This window comes from Hemitrygon akajei, chromosome 10 (assembly GCF_048418815.1).
Source record: "Hemitrygon akajei chromosome 10, sHemAka1.3, whole genome shotgun sequence".
NCBI classification, from domain to species: Eukaryota; Metazoa; Chordata; class Chondrichthyes; order Myliobatiformes; family Dasyatidae; genus Hemitrygon; species Hemitrygon akajei.
The window spans coordinates 27,384,356-27,402,907 of NC_133133.1; the positions used below are offsets into that span (position 1 = coordinate 27,384,356).

At 39.9% G+C, this 18,552-nt stretch overlaps 1 protein-coding gene across 1 annotated transcript; it reads right to left on the reverse strand.

The window, feature by feature from the left end:
• Nucleotides 1–12,415: 12,415 nt before the first annotated feature.
• On the reverse strand, nt 12,416–17,131 carry LOC140735031 (transforming growth factor beta activator LRRC32-like). Its single transcript, XM_073059861.1, has 2 exons — nt 16,885–17,131; nt 12,416–14,932 (listed from the first exon to the last, which is right to left on the reverse strand). Exons 1-2 carry the CDS (start codon nt 16,978–16,980, stop codon nt 12,908–12,910), a joined length of 2,121 nt encoding a protein of 706 aa, XP_072915962.1. The 5' UTR covers nt 16,981–17,131; the 3' UTR covers nt 12,416–12,907.
• Nucleotides 17,132–18,552: the final 1,421 nt, after the last annotated feature.

The following is an 18,552-nucleotide window of genomic DNA, read 5'->3' on the forward strand; positions in this document are numbered from 1 at the left end:
CTTTGCCTAGTATATATAACAATAAACCAATCTGAATCTGATAAATTGCATGCTTCCTCCTGAGTCACAGTGATACTCAATCATAAGTCATGGGAAGCTTATGACATATTTGATTCCCTCTTGGCTGAAGAGCAAGCGGCTACTAGCAATTTAGGAACCAATTACTGCCAATCACAAAAACATACTTCTTACTTTCTAGAATTAGAACATATTTTCTTTTCAAGATAATAGATGTGCTGCATCACTCTTTGTAAGATATTGTTATATAATGTTTGGAAGTATGTACACTGGAGGAAATAGATAACCACAATTTCCTTACTGTTGTTGTTTAAAATTACCAAGAGGAATTTTTTTTGACTCATTGCAACATGTGGACAAATGATAACGAACTGTGGCAAAATGACCCCACCAACGCAATGCACTTCACAATGCTGGTCAGAAAAGCAAGAGGAAACAGGAGTGCTTCACCATTTCCCCTTGATTTTACTTTTGCAAATAAACTGTCATTTAACATTGGTTAAGTCGGTCTAATTTAGGTGAAAATAACCTTGTTTTAGAATTTTTGGACTCTGTTGGCCACTTTGTTCTACCTAGAGAAACACCTAGAGCATGTGAAAATTTCAACCTGAATTCCATTATATCCAATGATGCTTGAAGTATCTATCCATCTAAAAAAAACCAAGTCATTATACATATTAAATAATAGAATCATCGTAGCACTGACTTGATGCAACAAAGTCAAAGTCCAAGTAAATTTATTATCAGTGTACATATAGGTCACCATATACAACCCTGAGTTTCATTTTCTTCCAGGCATTTACAGGAAAATAAAGCATTTATTTAAAACTAGACATAAACATATACTGACAATTTTGCAACTAATGTGCAAAAGAAAACAAATTGTGCAAACAAAAATGTAAATAATATTGAGAACCATGAGTTGTAGAGCCCTTGAAAGTGAAGTAGTAGGTTGTGGAATCAGTTCAGGGTTGAGGTGAGTGAAGTTATCCACTCTGTATTAGGAGCCTGATGGTTGTAGGGTGATAACTGTTCCTGAGCCTGGTGGTGTAGGGCCTAAAGCTCCTGTACCTTCTGCCCAATGGTGGTAGTGAGAAGGGAGCATAGCCAGGAACAGAAGGTGAGCCACAATTTTGTCCCTCTCATTCTGTTTCAAATCAATGACCATTTTGGTTCCCCACCTTTTTAGGTAATAAATTCCAGGTAAGAAAGACTTGCTGCTTGAAAAGTTGCTTTCTCATGTTAAGGTGTTGGTCGGACCACATTCGCAGTATTGTGTGCAGTTTTGGGGCAGCAGTGGAAAGATGGAGGCACGTTTGGTTGCAGCAGCTTCTACAAGGTCAACTAAAAGTTATTGTGTCTGTCTTAAATACATTTTTTTCCAATCGCTGGACCCTACTGGACATTAAGAACTTAAAGTACTGCCAGTCTACCCCATCAGCGAGTTGCTCATTGGCGGAGAGACTGAAGGAGCTGGACTTGGTGCAGATCGTGCTGCTGCCTGTGACAGAGAGACATTGCAGCAGTCCAACAGCAAGTGATCATCTTAGTTGCTTCTCTTGCGATCGCAAGGCCATGTTGGACATCGTTAATGTGGAATGCTGCAAGTCCGATTCACTGATTTATTGGCGAACAGCAGGAGTGGATGGAGTGGGAGTTGCGTGCCCTTGGTCATAGCAAGGAGTAGGTCTCGAGTCATGGTGCCATCTGAGGGAGGGATTGGAGTGGAGTGCTGGGGGCGGTGTGGTGTGACATCCATGCCGAAGTTGGTTCTGCCCCCCTCAGTGTTCACTCAGCAGAAGACAAGTATTGTGTTTGACAGAAGACACCACAACATTCATGGAGTCAGAGTTTTTTTTGTGTTACTGTATTTTACTGATATCTTGTATGTGCTTGCTGTTTTATATGTGCTGTACGTGCCTTGTGCTGTGTGTGATTGTTGGTACTGTGTTTTGCACCTTGGCCCCAGAGTAATGCTGTCTCATTTGGCTGTATTCATGGGTATTCATGTATAGTTGAATGACAATTAAACTTGAACTTGAAAGGGTGGCCAGTTTCAATTTCCTGCGTATCAACGTCTCTGAAGGTTGATCCCAGCCCCAATTATATTGATGCACTTACAAAGAAGGCATGCCAGCAGCTATATTTCATTAAGAGTCTGGGAACATTTGGAATGCCACCACAGACCGTAGCAAATCCTATGAAAGTACTGTGGAGAGTATTCTATCGGGTTGCATCACCGTCTGCTATGAAAGGGCCAATGCACAAGATCAGGAAAAGTTGCAGGGGTTTGCAAACTCAGCCACTCCAGCGTGGGCAATGTTCCCTGTAAGGTGTGTACGTGTACATACATCTTTTGCTACTAGCGCACAAAAGGTTGTCACCCTCTACCTCATTGGCATGTTAAGAACATTTCACCATCCTACACAATCACATTTCCTTTTCCAAATTCTGATGCGGACAGTGCTGACAACGTGGAGTTTGTGATGATTTGTCTGCAGGTTTTAGAACTAGCTTATTTGTACTGTATTTATTGAAGGAATTATTTGGCGTGCACTTGCTGTCACTGGGCAAAATAGCACAGGATTTTGAAGCACATTGGTCATTACAAATCAGATGGAACATTGATCATGGGCACTAACCGGGAATCCCGAGAATGAAAGAGTTAACGTATGAGGAAAGTTTGATAGTCCTGGGCCTGTACTCACTAGAGATTAGAAGAATGAGGGGAGGGCGTTCTCACTGAAACCTATTGAATTCTGAAAGGCCTGGGCATAGACAAAGGGAGGATGTTTTCAATAGTGGGAGAGTTTAGCACAGCCTCAGAACAAGATGTCCCTTCAGAAATGAGATGAGAAGGAATCTCTTTAGCCAGAGGGTGGTGAAACATTGCCACTGCTGTGGAGGCCAAGTCAATCATTATATTTAAAATAGAGTTTGGTATGTTCTTGACTAGTAAGGGTGTTAAAGGTTATGGTGTGAAGGCAGGACAATGGGGTTGAGAGGGATCAAATGGCACAGCAGACTTGATAGGCTGAATGCTCTAACTGTGCTTTTAGTCTTGCGATCCAGTCCAATCAAGATGGCACCAAAATGCAGTCTCTGTCAATGTCGTGGCTCAGACCAAGTTATTTTTTAGGTTGGTAGGTATGGTTTTAGGGACAGAGAGGAAAGTTATGGGTCAGGTTAGGAATAGAGATGTGGGAGAATTAGAGATCAGGTCAAAATCTAATCATCTGCTCTAAAAGGCAGTAGCACAGATGTGTAAATTCTTGTCAGGTGTCTGGGCTGGCAGATCAGCAAGGATGAGGGCCTGCCCCCACCATTCCCCTTCCAAATCTTCAGCCAGTTGTTGGCAGGTTCCGAGATCAGCTTTCTGTGTGGACAGGAGAAACAAGAGCCAATGACATTCGATGGATATGGAGAATTTCCTCCTAAGAGAACCTAGAACAGGGGTCAATCATTAAAATTAAGGCATTGGACATTCAAAACAGGACTAAGACTTACTTTTCTTAAAGGGTGGTTGTGGGTACAAAACATACAACATTTTTAAGACAGAGTAGATGGACTTTTGATAAGCAAGTGGAAGAAAGTTTACCACAGGTAAACAAGTGGATGAAAGGTTACCACATGCAAATTAAAGGATTGAATTCAGGTTACATTAAAAACAGGCAAAATCATATCAGATGGCTGAAGTGCTTTGAGGGCACAGTGCTAACTGCAGTTTGCATGTAGTCTGAGACTGTTACAAGGACATGGCAGTGGAACAAACCCAAGTGCTGAACACGGGCGCAGAGGCCGAGTAGGGAGGCATAACGGTCGCAGCAAGTGCGGACTTGGTGCCAAGGGAGTCTTTACCTAGAGTCTTGGTTTTAGTAAAGAATTCAGGAACAATGCTAGACTAAAGCTGCTAGTCCAAAGAATCATGGAACGAGGTTACTCATACACAAGTTGACCAACGAACTGGCAGCTCCTTGTTGTGGTCACAGGGTTTTTATACTGCATTTGCCGATGGAAGGCAGGTGTTTGTCATTAGTGGAACCTGGGAATGATTGGAACTAAACGAGGTGATTGAGGCCCAATTCCTGAGGAAAATAGCCAGGTGGGCGATTACCAGAAGGGACCATGATAGAGACAAGAAAGAAAGGTAACTTATGTCAGAGCTTACACACACACACACACAAAATAGCCATAAATCATTGGGTTCAAGAAATAGGGCAGTAGTGATGTGTGCAAGGGACAAAAGGGGGAGAGGTGAGTAAAAAATGTTGCTATAATGTGTGGTGGGATTGGACGTAAAAACTTAACACCCGAGTATCAGCAAGGCTTTCCTTAAATTGTGCTACTCCAAAAGTGGTAGGTGCCATGATCTCAGTTCTCCAATACAGTGGAGCATATTGTTCTGACCTCTTCCTGCTCCATTAGTGGCTGATCTCCATTTCTACAGCGTACCCTGCCAACAAAGCCATTCACATTCACAGTCCTGCATTGAAGCAATGATCTGTGATACAGATCATTTTTATTTGTACTTTGAGAAATAAAACAGAGGTAAAACAGTCTACAGACATTACTTAGTATCGTGATTTAAATACTTTTTTCTAAATGTAGGTGCTAATGTACAGTAATTCCAGTTGTTCTTTCCTGCATATAGGAGTATACTTTCTAAACTGTCCTTTACAGAACAGGGTCGACAAAAGTTTGCAATTTTGTTTATTGTGCCTGCAGATTAGTCACAATTTTTTTCTTAAGTTCACGCTTTGATTTAGGTCAGGATCTTTTCAATAAGCTGACCTTTATTTGTCCCAGATTTGTAACTCGGCTCTGTAATGGGTGTGGAGGATGCCGTGAACTGAGTATTGGTTCACCTGATGACAAAATGGCAGCTGCCATGCAGAAGTCTGTCACCCAAACACATTTTGCCATGCAGAAGCATACCAACATGGTGGGCCTGGAGAGAAATCCAGAAAAGAGCATGACCTCAAGATAATTATTGGTGAATGCTGGATTAAAAACAAAGTGATTTCAAATTAGGTGAACTGCATTAAGAATTTCAAGTGCAGAGGTGACCCAGTGAACCGAGTTTTGTTAACGCAGCTGAAAGACATTTACTCTGGAATGCTGTAGGCTTGGTTTCAGCATGCAAATAGTCCTACTACTTGAGATAAAATTAATGGAGTTCCTGATTTCTGCTATGAAGCATGCAGTTAGATGTGAGGGAGCGTAGGGTGGGGTCAGATATGATGCTGATAATACTGTATACCACAACGGAATATAATGTGGTCATAACCTCATGGACATATGTCCTTTGGCTCACCAGGTCCATGATGACCATCAAACACGTACTCCTACTTTAACTCCTTTTTTCTTCCCCCTTATCCCCAACCTCATTCCCAGAATCTACCATTTATCTATATAATTAGCCAATTATCCTACCAACCCACACATCTTTGGTATGTGGGAATAAGCTGTTGCACTCATGGGAAACAGAGTCACCAGGAGAATCCAGATGTTGTGGTCCATGTAGGGACCAATGACGTGGGTAGCATGAGTGAGGGAGTAGGGAGTAGGGAGTTCAGGGAGTTAGGTGCGAAGCTGAAGAGCAGGACCTCCAGGGTAACAATCTCAGGATTGCTACCTGTGCCAAGTGCGAGTGAGGCTAGGAACAGAAGGATTATACAGATTAATACATGGCTGAGAGGATGGTGCAGGAGGGAGGGCTTCAGGTTTGTAGATAATTGGGCTTTGTTCCAAAGGGACGGTTTACACCTGAACTGGAGCGGTACTAACATTCTTGCAGGGAAGTTTGCTAGTGCTTCTTGGGGGGGGTTTAAACTAAATTTGCAGGGGGCGGGGATCCAGAATGTGAGAGAGGATAGCGAGAGGAAGAATAAAGGACAGGTGGGGACTACACGGTTCCGGAATATTAAGTGTGTAGTAGAGGAAGGTGGGGCGGAACAAGTGATAAGGAGACTCATGTCTGACGGAACATGGAGTTAAATGTGTTGAAAGAATAAGTAAATTTAGGAAGGACAACAAAATTCTAGGGGCGTATAGCCCGATGGGAGTTCAGGGAGCTGGGTTAAGCACAATAGGCAGCGATTCAAGCAGAGAGAGGAGAAATGGGTTAAAAATTCTATATCTGAATGCACGAAGTGTCAGAAATAAGGCGGATGAGCTTGAAGCCCAGGTGCGAATGGGTAACTATGATGTTGTTGGGATAACGGAGACATGGCTGCAGGGAGATCAGACCTGGGAAATGAATGTCCAAGGGTATACGTGCTATTGTAGGGACAGAAATGTGGGCAGAGGGGGTGGGGTGGCCCTGTTGGTGAGGAATGAGATTCAGTCCTTTGCAAGGGGGACATAGGGTCAGGAGAAGTAGTGTCTGTGTGGATAGAACTGAGGAAAAAGGACCCAAATGGGTGTTGTCTACAGGCCACCAAACAGTAGCATGGATATTGGGTGCAAGTTGAATAGGGAGTTAACATTGGCATGTGGCAAAGGTAATGTCGCAGTAGTTATGGGGGATTTCAACATGCAGGTGAACTGGGAGAATCAGGTTGGTGCTGGACCACAGGATAGGGAGTTTGTAGAGTGCCTACGGGATGCATTCTTGGAACAGCTTGTACGAGAGCCGACCAGGGACAAGACTATTCTGGATTTAGTGTTATGTAATGAACAGGATTTGATAAGCGATCTTGCAGTAAAGGAGCCATTAGGAGGTAGTGATCATAATATGATAAGCTTTTATCTGCAATTTGAGAAGGATAAGGGCAGATTGGAGGTGTCAGTGTTGCAGATGAACAGGGGAAACTATGGAGCCTTGAGGGAGGAGCTGGCCAAAGTTGACTGGACAGATAGCCTAGCAGAAAAGACAGTGGAACAGCAATGGCAGGTATTCTTGGGAATAATGCACAAGGTGCAAAATCAGTTCATCCCCCAGAGAAGGAAGGATTCAAAGGGGGGGAAAGGGCCACAGTGGTTGACAAAGGAAGTCAGAGATTGCATAGCATTAAAAAAAGGAAATATGACAGAGCTAAGGTGAGTGGGAGGACAGATGATTGGGAAGTTTTTAAGGAACAACAGAACTTAACTAAAAAGACAATACGGGAAGAAAAAATGAGGTACGAACGCAAGCTAGCCAGGAATATAAAGGAAGATAGCAAAAGCTTTTTTAGGTATGTGAAGAGAAAGGAGATAGTTAAGAACAATGCTGGGCCCTTGAAGAATGAATTGGGTGAAATTGTTATGGGAAACAGAGAAATGGCAGAAGAATTTAATGAGTACTTTAGATCTGTTTTCACTAAGGAAGACACAAGCAATCTCCCAGATGTATGGATGGGCCAAGGACATAGGGTAACAGAAGAAATGAAACAGATTGACATTTGGAAGGAAACGGTGATGAGAAGACTGATGGGACTGAAGGCTGACAAATCCCCAGGTCCAGATGGTCTGCACCCTAGGGTACTAAAGGAGGTGGCCCTGGAAATTGCAGATGCATTGGTAATCATTTTCCAATGTTCCTTAGATTCAGGATCAGTTCCTGAGGATTGGAGAATGGCTAATGTTATCCCACTTTTTAAGAAAGGAGGGAGGGAGAAAACAGAGAACTATCGACCTGTCAGCCTGACATCGGTGGTGGGAAAGATGCTAGAGTCCATTATTAAGGATGAAATAGTGGCATATCTAGATAGCAGTGATAGGATTGGGCCGAGCCAGCATGGATTTACCAAGGGTAAATCATGCTTGACTAATCTGTTGGAGTTTTTCGAGGATGTAACCAGGAAGTTAGACGGGGGAGATCCAGTGGATGTAGTGTACCTCGATTTTCAGAAGGCATTTGATAAGGTCCCACATAGAAGATTGGTGGGTAAAATCGAAGCTCAGGGCATCGGGGGGAAGGCATTGACATGGATAGAAAACTGGTTGGCAGATAGAAAGCAAAGGGTAGTGGTGAATGGGTGTTTCTCGGAATGGCAGGTGGTGACTAGTGGGGTGCCACAGGGCTCGGTATTGGGACCACAGCTGTTTATCATTTACATTAACGATTTGGATGAAGGCATAGAAAATAACATCAGCAAATTTGCTGATGATACTAAGCTGGGTGGCAGTGTGACACGTGATGAGGATGTTAGGAGAATTCAGGGTGACTTGGATAGGCTGGGTGAATGGGCAGATACTTGGCAGATGGCGTTTAATGTGAATAAGTGTGAGGTTATCCACTTTGGGAGTAAGAACAGGAAGGCAGATTATTATCTGAACGGTGTAGAGTTGGGTAAGGGAGAAATACAAAGAGATCTCGGAATCCTTGTTCATCAGTCACTGAAGGTGAATGAGCAAGTGCAGCAGGCAGTGAAGAAGGCTAATGGAATGTTGGCCTTTATTACAAAGGGAATTGAGTACAAGAGCAAGGAAATCCTCTTGCATTTGTACAGAGCCCTGGTGAGACCACACCTGGAGTATTGTGTACAGTTTTGGTCTCCAGGGTTAAGGAAGGACATCCTGGCTGTAGAGGAAGTGCAGCGTAGATTCACGAGGTTAATTCCTGGGATGTCTGGACTGTCTTACGCAGAGAGGTTAGAGAGACTGGGCTTGTACACGCTGGAATTAAGGAGATTGAGAGGGGATCTGATTGAAACATATAAGATTATTAAGGGATTGGACAAGATAGAGGCAGGAAATATGTTCCAGATGCTGGGAGAGTCCAGTACCAGAGGGCATGGTTTGAGAATAAGGGGTAGGTCATTTAGGACAGAGTTAAGGAAAAACTTCTTCTCCCAGAGAGTTGTGGGGATCTGGAATGCACTGCCTCGGAAGGTAGTGGAGGCCAATTCTCTGGATGCTTTCAAGAAGGAGCTAGATAGGTATCTTATGGATAGGGGAATCAAGGGATATGGGGACAAGGCAGGAACCGGGTATTGTTAGTAATTGATCAGCCATGATCTCAAAATGGCGGTGCAGGCTCGAAGGGCCGAATGGTCTACTTCTGCACCTATTGTCTATTGTCTATTGAGAACATGCCTTACATTAAGAATATACACAGGAATGAAGAAAGCATAGACTGGTCTATCGTTCAAAGTCTGTCAGTGCACCCAGATGAGCATGTCCATACACAAGCAGTGAATCTCAGTAGGCTTATTGACCTTGTATGAACTTATTAAACCTAGTTTGTCCAGCTTAGTTCCACATTTCATTGAAATATTGCCTTCTGGAAATCGTGTCATCACAAGCTATTATCAATTACACCAGTGGCCATAACATTATGGATGAGTACTGAGCAAAAGTCTTAGGCACATATATACTGTAGGTTTTCACAAACAAAACAAAGTGAAGTGTTTTAGATTTAAGAAAAGCCATAACACAGTTTATTGAACTCCAAACCCTGAACACCAAAGTGTGCTAAAAATTCTTTATGTAACTACCTCATTATGTCATACCAGCCTCTTAAAGTGAAACCCAAACTTGTTGCTGGTGGTTGTGAATTATGTATATCTCCACCGATTATGTTACCCTACTATATAGCTAGGTTGCCTAAGACTTTTGCACCAGTACTGTATGAGAATTGGAAAAAGAAGCAAGAAAGAATGTGCTCTTTCTCTCTCCTGTTATTTAATTTGTCCTTTGAAAAAAGCAGAATATTTTTCATTGTCTTAATTGGTAGAATGACTCCTCGAGTAATGAACTTTTCCTGGTGTCTAGAGCACTGATGTTTTAACTTTTATTTGTATTATTTGTAATAACAGCAATGCAAGTTCATAAGAAATAATTTTGACCAATGAAAACGGTGATAAGTCAATAATGATCCATCATTAATTTTTATTTTTGTAGAACAAATAGAAGATAAATGTGTTTATTAACACCTGTGTGGCTCAAACTAAGTTGTTCAGTTAAATATAATTGCATTTTCTATCAAAATACCTAATAAAACTTTTATTAATCTATATACAAACATTTTGATATATATACATAAAAATAGGACTTTCAATGAAAGATATAGTTGTCATTTTTAACCCGTTTCAAGCTATGTGATAAGAGACACAAAACATGAAATACAACATTTACTATCAACATTATTTTGTTGATATCAAACAAAATTTTGTTTGGATTTATCACAGTAATATGCTATTTCCTTATCAAATAAGTTAAGAGTACAAGTAATTCAAATGCAGTGCGTAAAATGGTAAATAAAAGCAGTTGATGCGGGTGGAATTTATTTTTAAATGGCTGTTAAAATAATTTGTTAGAAGGATTCTTAAAAACTGATGCTACATCCTTCAATTTCATGCCAACAATTTTTATATATTTATTTCCTTCACTGAAGATGGCATTAGACCAAGTTTTAGTTCATTGCTGACATGGTACTTCAGTACACCATTAATTTATATCTGCAGCTTGCTAAGAAGCCAATTCATCAGCACATATAGTTATTCTGGAAGCCAATCCTGATTTCATCCAAGGTTTATAACTGTCTACTTTTGAGAAGTACCTACTGATGGGCAGTTGGTTTAAAGAAATGCTCATTTTAACACTTTTACAATTCTGAAGCAAATTCTAATGACACAGGGCCAAAATTGCCTTTGTGATGTTGTGCCAAATGATCTTTTATTGCGGAAATCTCAATGTGTATGTTTTCCCTATCCATGAGTAGTAAGCACGCTAATTATTTTTATCAGAAAGTCATAATATGATGTGTCACAACCACTGAATTTCTGAATAAACCAATACTTAGTGATTAGTGAATTTCCTTTGTTTTATGTTTATGTTGTTGGTTACATCCAAAAGGAATTGCCAAGTATTAATACAACAGTGAAGCTAAAATCTAATTGTTTTCCAAAACTTAAAATAAGCAGGCTTTCTACTGCTACATTGTTAAGAATCTGCATATTAAACAGTTAAATTTAGATAGTCTATATAACCTATTTAGAGGCTGAGGCAGATCATCAACCTTAAGAGTGTGCAAATACTATTAAAAAAATCACAATTCCTCATTTTCAATCAATGAAACAAAATAGTTCTGGAAATATTTTGGAAATATGAAGCAAGTTTCCAACTTTAAAATCAAATATTACTGAATGACATATGACATATTCATCTCCTAAACAATACATTTAAAGAGTTTTCAAATATTGAAAACCATTAAGGTTCCTTGAAATCTTATATACACAAGTATATAAGCCCTTAAAGCACTGGAGAAGAAATGGTTCCAACTCACTTCCACTTGAACCATTTGCTTTTTCTCATTGTGTTAAGAAAATATATTTTAAGTGTAAAAATATTTTGCAATAATTTAATTATGTTAATCTGTGAAAATGTAGACTCCGGAAAGTTAAAATTTCTGCACAATTATGTGCATGAATAAACATATTATTTAATTTAGTAGTGCTGTGGGTAGTGTTTCCCTTTCAGATAAAAATATAGTTGAGTTTTTTCCTGAGGTTTCCATTGTGGCAAAGGAAACTCAATAGAAAATGCTGAAAAACCATTAGTGAAAATTTAATAGTGAACTTCAAGAGTCCCAAGTTAATAATCATCCAGGCATTAACAATAGTTACTTAAACATTAACATGAACACTTTGAATATTCCATTTAAACTTGCACCAACTATTTCCTTGTGCCTCCTGTTCATCAGGGTGTGTTTGATTTTGTTGTATGAAAGTACTTAAGTACTTCTCTCAGAGAGCTTACCTCAACCATGTTAGCATTGGAACTCAGTCTATAGAAGGAGAATCAGGAAGCATTTAGTAACACAAAGACCTGAAGATGAGAGCACTACACTGGTATCAGTTCTTAGAGGAATTAGTGCCAGGTCTGAGGGTAGAGGAGCAATCCCGATCAGGAGGTAGAGGGGTCAGAATGAAGGTAAGCAGGAGTTTTGAAGTTAGAGTTGTCTGCTGGGGATGGTGGTTGATCTATGAGGACAGGTCAGCAGTCTGTTCTTTGGATTAGTGAGTAGCATCTGATCAGGTAGTGGGGGAGTTGTGAGATCACTACTGACAACGGGACAGTGAAGTACTTATGAAAGAAGGTTGTCAGGTTACTTAAGGGACCCACTTGAGATTAGTTTCCAGTGTAAACCACCGAGGCAGGTCTCTTTAACATAGTCACAAAGAAGACCTCACAAGCATTAAAAGACTATTTCTGATTGAATGGGCTACAGAGGGGATGCCCTTGTACACATCAAATCAAAACATCTCCAGTTGTTGAGGTGACAGATGGATAGAGTTCCCAGAAATAAAACTGAAGGCTTGGTGCAACTCCCAGTAATAAATAAATAATAATAATAATAATAATAATAATAACTTATTTATAGAGCACTTTTCATACAGATGATGTAGTTCAAAGTGCTTTACAATGAGGTAAAGTGTGTACGTGAAAAGACAAAAGGATGTTAGTTAAAAGCAAGTTTTGAGCAGGTGCTTAAAAGTATCAGCTGAGTCTGCATCCTCTATAATTGTAAGTATTGAATTCCACAGTTTAGGAGCGTAGCTCAAAAAAGCTGACCTGACAATAATCTTTTGAGGGCAATGGTTCAAATTGAAGAGATCAGCAGGGAAGACCTGAGAGCTTGAGCAGGATTATAAAACAAAAGCGATTCTGTGAAGTACTCTGGTCCCAGACCACTGGGAGCTTAGAAACAAGTAAGAGAACTTTAAAATCAATTTTAAAAGGTCAAGGAAACCAATACAGAGTGGCTGGGAATAAAACATTATCAAAGCATCATGTATTTTGACACTGAATACAGTTCTGTTGCAAGACCCACAACTAATCTTTACCTGACATTGTATCCTCCTGTTGGTTTACTTCCCAGTTAAAGATGAAGTCTTCATTAGAGATGATGTTGGATTTTATGTACCGTTCTTGGCCTGGTTCAACAGTCCATTGCTCCATTTCAAGTTTCTATTTTAATGACACTTAGAGTCAGCCCTTCTTTCTGGCATTCACTGTTGATTTTCACTGGAGCTGTATCTGCCTCAGAACTCTCCCCCTTAGTAGGCAGACATAGCCGGCAGCATTCTCCAGTTATTAATGATATCACCGATCCAATCAGCAGTAGGCAAGCCAGTGCAGATATTATAACTAGAAATGGACTGGGTTTCTTGATGCTGTTAATCGAACATTCCCCTTTGCGATTGTCAAATAAAGTGACCATTGAAGAATCATTGCCACTTGGGTAAAAGCAATGAGTATTAGCCACATCAGGTATTTCAACCTTAGTACCATTCAGTAACTCCAACCAAGTCAATGCACAACAGTCAAAATTATTTCCACTCAAGTACAGAGTTTCAAGAGTTTGAGACAGATTTCTAATGACCTTATCTTGAAGAAGCTGAAAATTGTTCCCTCGAATATCGAGGCTTGCCAGTGGGGCACATCCAGTGCCATAAGGTAAAATGTCTAACTGATTATTTGACAGATCCAGATCTCTGAGGTGATTCAAACATGTCAAAGTTACCTTGGAGGTTCGGATCAAATTCCACCTTAAAGATAGATATTTCAAAGAGTCTTCTAAACCTATCAGAGCCTGATCAGGCACTTCAAGGTTTTCATTTCTTGAAAGGTCCAAATACACCAAAGGAGTTTTATAGAATGTGTATGGCGCCAGGTGTGTAATGTTATTTCCATCCAGCTTGAGGTACTTAAGGGAAGGGATTTCAGAAAAAGACACACAGCTGGTTTTGATCTTGTGAGTCTCCATGGTTTTATTCTTCATATTACAAATTCTTAGATTGTTGTTGGCAAGATTTACTTTTTCTATACTTGGCAAGACTTTAAAAAGTTGGGAGGGTAATAACTGAATGGAATTGTTTTGAAGGTACAAGTACTTTAAGGACTGGAGAAGGTTTAGGCTATCCACTTTGAGCGATATATTCGTAAGTTCATTGTCACTCAGATCCAGAGATAATAGCAAGTTTAATTCATCTCCATCTTCAATATTAAAATTCTGAAGGCAGTTTCCACTTAGATTCAGGTGTTGAAGAGAGCTGAATTTATTCAGAAAGGCATGTGATATATTTATTAATGCATTGTTGCTTAAATCCAAAAATTTTACTTCAGATAAAGTTGAGTTTGCATTGCTGTTGAGTAGTTTAGTTATTCCATTAATTTCTTCATATCTGTTTTTTATATCCCATTCAATCGAGTCATTCAATGATTCAGGTGTTACACTGATCAATAAATTGCCAGACAAGTTCAGATATTTAATCTGATGAAATTTTGGAAGAAGTGGAAAATGAAACAACCTGTTGTGGCTCAGATCGAGCACTTGAATCTGATATTCTTCATCAGTTCTATTTGTTATGAAGAACTCAATACCATTTCTGCTCATGTTCAACACTTTAAGTTGAGAAAGATGAAAATCAGAAATGCAGGCAAGAGAATTCATGGCTAAATTCAGTTCAACCAAATCTGCTAAACATTCAAAGGTCCCTGCTGATATTTCTGTAATATAATTTCCTTCAAGAGAGATATATTTTAAAGACTGCATCCCACAAAGCATATCGGCTGTCAGCTTCACCAGTATGTTACCAGACAAATTTAATTCTTCCAGTGAAGATAGGTTTTTCAGATGTTCAGCAACAGTGTCACTGTCCCAGTAATTCTTTGATAGATGTAACACTTTTAGTTTCTTTAACAGGCGGAATGCTCCATTCCCTGATGAAAAGTTTCTGCTCAGCAGGTTGTTTGACAAAATAAGCACTCTCAGTTTATGCAAATGTCCCAAAGCACCTGATGCAATGGTTTTCAGCTGGTTACAACAGACATCCAGATACTGCAATGAACTGAGGTTTAGCAGTGATTCCTCTGTCAGTGCTGCGATTGAGTTGTAAGATAAATCGAGCTTTTTAATTGTCAGCAGTGAAAGATCGGGCACTTTGGTCAGGTTTCGATATTGACAGGACACATCGTGGTTTTTCTGCCAAATAAGATTTTAAGTAATAAATAATTTCTTCTATGCTTTTTTGAAACTGCTGATTAAGACCACAGATTTTATTTAACACTCTGACATAATGAAAACAGCTGATATTCTTCAGAGGTTATGCTAATTGATGGAAGTTAATACATGTTCTGCTGCTTCATAAATTTTAAAGAGGGAATGAATGATTTACAGTATCTTTTCCCCAAGCTTTAATTTCACCCCACAAGAATTGAACAGCAATAATTTAAATTTGGAAATTCAAGTGCTATCACTCTTCAGAAACAAAATGCTTAAGTGATTAGAACAAAAGATTTTATTCCTCCTTAAAGTGTTTGCCAATATAGAAAAGGAAAGGCAGTTCCAAATTAAGCACCGAGAACATGAATACAGACATTTTCTCTAGCATTGTTTCAGTGCCATAAACCAGTTTTTTTTAGAGAGGATGTTAGGTATAGGCTTTAAGATCCTTCAGTTATATGCCATTAAACTTCAAACCAGACCATCCCAGGGAAAGGACAGTAAAGCTCTTGGTCACCATCTGATAGATTCCAGAGCCACAATAAATTCTCATGTCTCGGATCAATGTATTCCTACTTATTGTATGGGTGGTGAGAAACTGTTAAGTTCTACTCTGCATTGAGTCATTTAGACAACCGCACAAAGTGGCAGGGAATGGAAGATATACTGTCAGCTATGTTCAGGCAGATGGTATTAGTTTAATTTGGCATCATGGTTTTAATGAGCTCTTCGGCCCTGTGAGTGTTGGGCTCTGAGGATTTTACAGCACCTGAACTGGGTAATTGTTGTTTAACAAGAGTCGTTAATTGTTTAGCATTCCTTATGATATTCTCCAGCGAATCACCCTTAGTAATGTGCTCTCCTGGTGCTTTCTGTTTAAGCTTGTTAAATTTGTTTTGATAGGCTCGGGGATTTTGCGTTACTTGTATTATTTAAGTGGATGCCCAATTTGTGCTAATTGCAGGGTCCTAGTTTTGAGAATATTATTTCTTGCGGCATCGCTCGGGCAAGCCACCAATGTTCTTTTGGAATTATTATGAATAAACCCTCGTTACCTAGTCTTTCATCCACACTAGGGTTCTGATATTGCCAGCGCACATCGTGACAGTGGTTGACACAGTCATCGTGGAATGATGGACCTGTTCCTGTGCTATGCTATGCCGTGTTCTGTTAGTTGGTATGATGGTGCTTATGGCCATGAAAGATATGATTGTACTGTGGTCTTTCAAGCTACAAACAAACCTGCCTTTTCACATCATTCTGCAATAAAAAGCTACGAAATAGGAAGATCTGTATCTTAGACAGGTCACTTTGTTAAAGTGAATATTTTCATGCTGTGAGAATTTCAAACTGAATTCCATTTCATGAAAATTAGGCAAGTTATGAACAGAAAACAATTACTCAAGATAAAAGTAAAATATTAATAATACTACTAACCCAAGAATCTATACAATAAATGGTGGCTCATATAGTTTACCCAAACTGGATGTCTACCTGCAATTTACATGCAGGAAGGTACTTCTATGAGTTAACTCTTCCCAACATTTTTTATCTACACAGAGAAGTGAATAAGACAGATCAGAAGTTACACCTGCTAAAACAGAAATTTCTGCCACCAAACCTGAGCCTCAGAAATATTAATCTGCTAAGCCATTTTTGCATCACTGACTATATGACATGCCATAAAAGACCAAATTCTCTGTAAAATTGTACTAATAATTAGCAAATTTCTTTTGCATTCCTCTCACTATTGATTCAGTGAATAATTCCATTGAAAAGGAGGTAATGAAACATATTCACACTGAAACACCCAGTTTAGATAATGGAAAATTTGTTTTAATTTTGGAAATTATTTCCCCCTTATTATAGCCCATTAAAATTACAAAAGCAAAATACATTTGACAAAGAGAAAAGGTGACTTCGAGCCATACCATCGGACAGACGGTGAACACGGCGTAGGTCTCATTGATGCCAGTTGTTAGAAGACAGGACACTGCCATAAACCACAGGAACAGCCAAAGGTCCATGTCTCCGCCCCGGACAACAAAAGAATGACATATCTGCACAGTGAGCTCAACTTATCCCTAGATCCAAATGTATCGTAATCGCGGAAACTTGTCGGATGAAGTTGTTGACGTACAACGTAACTCCTGACTAAACGGGAGCGAAAGTATCTCGGAATAGAATGGTTCCAACAAGCATTCATAGATCACAGACCTAATTTGGATGTTTATTTCATCCAGTTAAAGCAACTGTAAGACACAAAACAGATCAAAGGGAAGCTTTTGAACCCAGAAGAAACTAATCAACTAAATATCAACAGAAAATTATGGGCGATGGTTGGAAAGTCTAGTATTCAAATTCCTATTATTCGAAACGTGTAACCTGTTATTTTTGGATTATATTGGTTTTTACCTATGTTTACACGTTTGAGCGTGAGTATACGAGATTGTGTGGTTGCTTTGCATTAGTGCGTATGTATGGGTCTTGCAGTTGATGTTTGTGCGTGTTATGAATGTGTGTGTCTGTATTCACCAGGGTTGTCCCCAAGGGATGGCACCTGAATAATGATCGTCTGCATGTTTGAGACTTTTTAATGTGCGCGCTTTTGTATGTGTGCGCGCAAGTGTGGGTCGGCGTGTTTATGTGTTTGTACATACGCCTGTGCGTTTTTATACGTGTTCTGTTAGTGTGCTTATGTTTCTAAACGATTTATGACACGGTGGGTATTGTAATCAAGATCCGATAACACTAATTGGCCTGGAGATCTGGTGCTAGGCGATTGTTTGGAACCGTGGAGTTTTATCTGCAGCGCTGTTGAAGAAGGGGTTCGCTGATTGCGACCCAGTACCATTGATGCAACAGCATGTAAGTGAGGACGGAACCAGAAAGGATAGTGTTCCCATGTACAATCTGCCCGTGCTCTTCTTGGCGGTAATAGTCGGGCGTTTAGGGCGCGCCTTGCAGTAAACTTGGCCATTTGTTGCTGTAAATTTTGTTCATGGTTTACGAGGCTTTTTTTTAGTTGTACATCTCCGTGTCTAATGCATTTCCGTGCATATCTTTCTGTGTTTTTGTATGAATGCACATGCGTTTCTGTGCGGGATGAATGCGTCTTTTATGCGCATACTATTTTGCATAGTTGTATTATTGTTTGTACGTGCTGTCTGTATTTGTCACTGTGTGTGTGCTTTGGTGTGCAAATTTGGTTCTCTGAGAGTGTGTGTGTGTGTGTGTGTGTACACAGTATTCGGATACCCTTACGGTTAAGCTCCAGGTTGAGTCGGTGGTGAAGAAGGCGAATGCAATGTTGGCATTCATTTCTAGAGGAATAGAATATAAGAGCAGGGATGTGATGTTGAGGCTCTATAAGGCACTGGTAAGACCTCACTTGGAATACTGTGTGCAGTTTTGGGCTCCTTATTTGAGAAAGGGTGTGCTGACATTGGAGACGGTTCAGGGAAGATTCACTAGAATGATTACTGGAAAGAGAGGGTTAACATATGAGGAACATTTGACCGCTCTTGGACTGTACTCCTTGGAGTTTAGAAGAATGAGAGGGGACCTCATAGAAACATTTCGAATGCTGAAAGGCATGG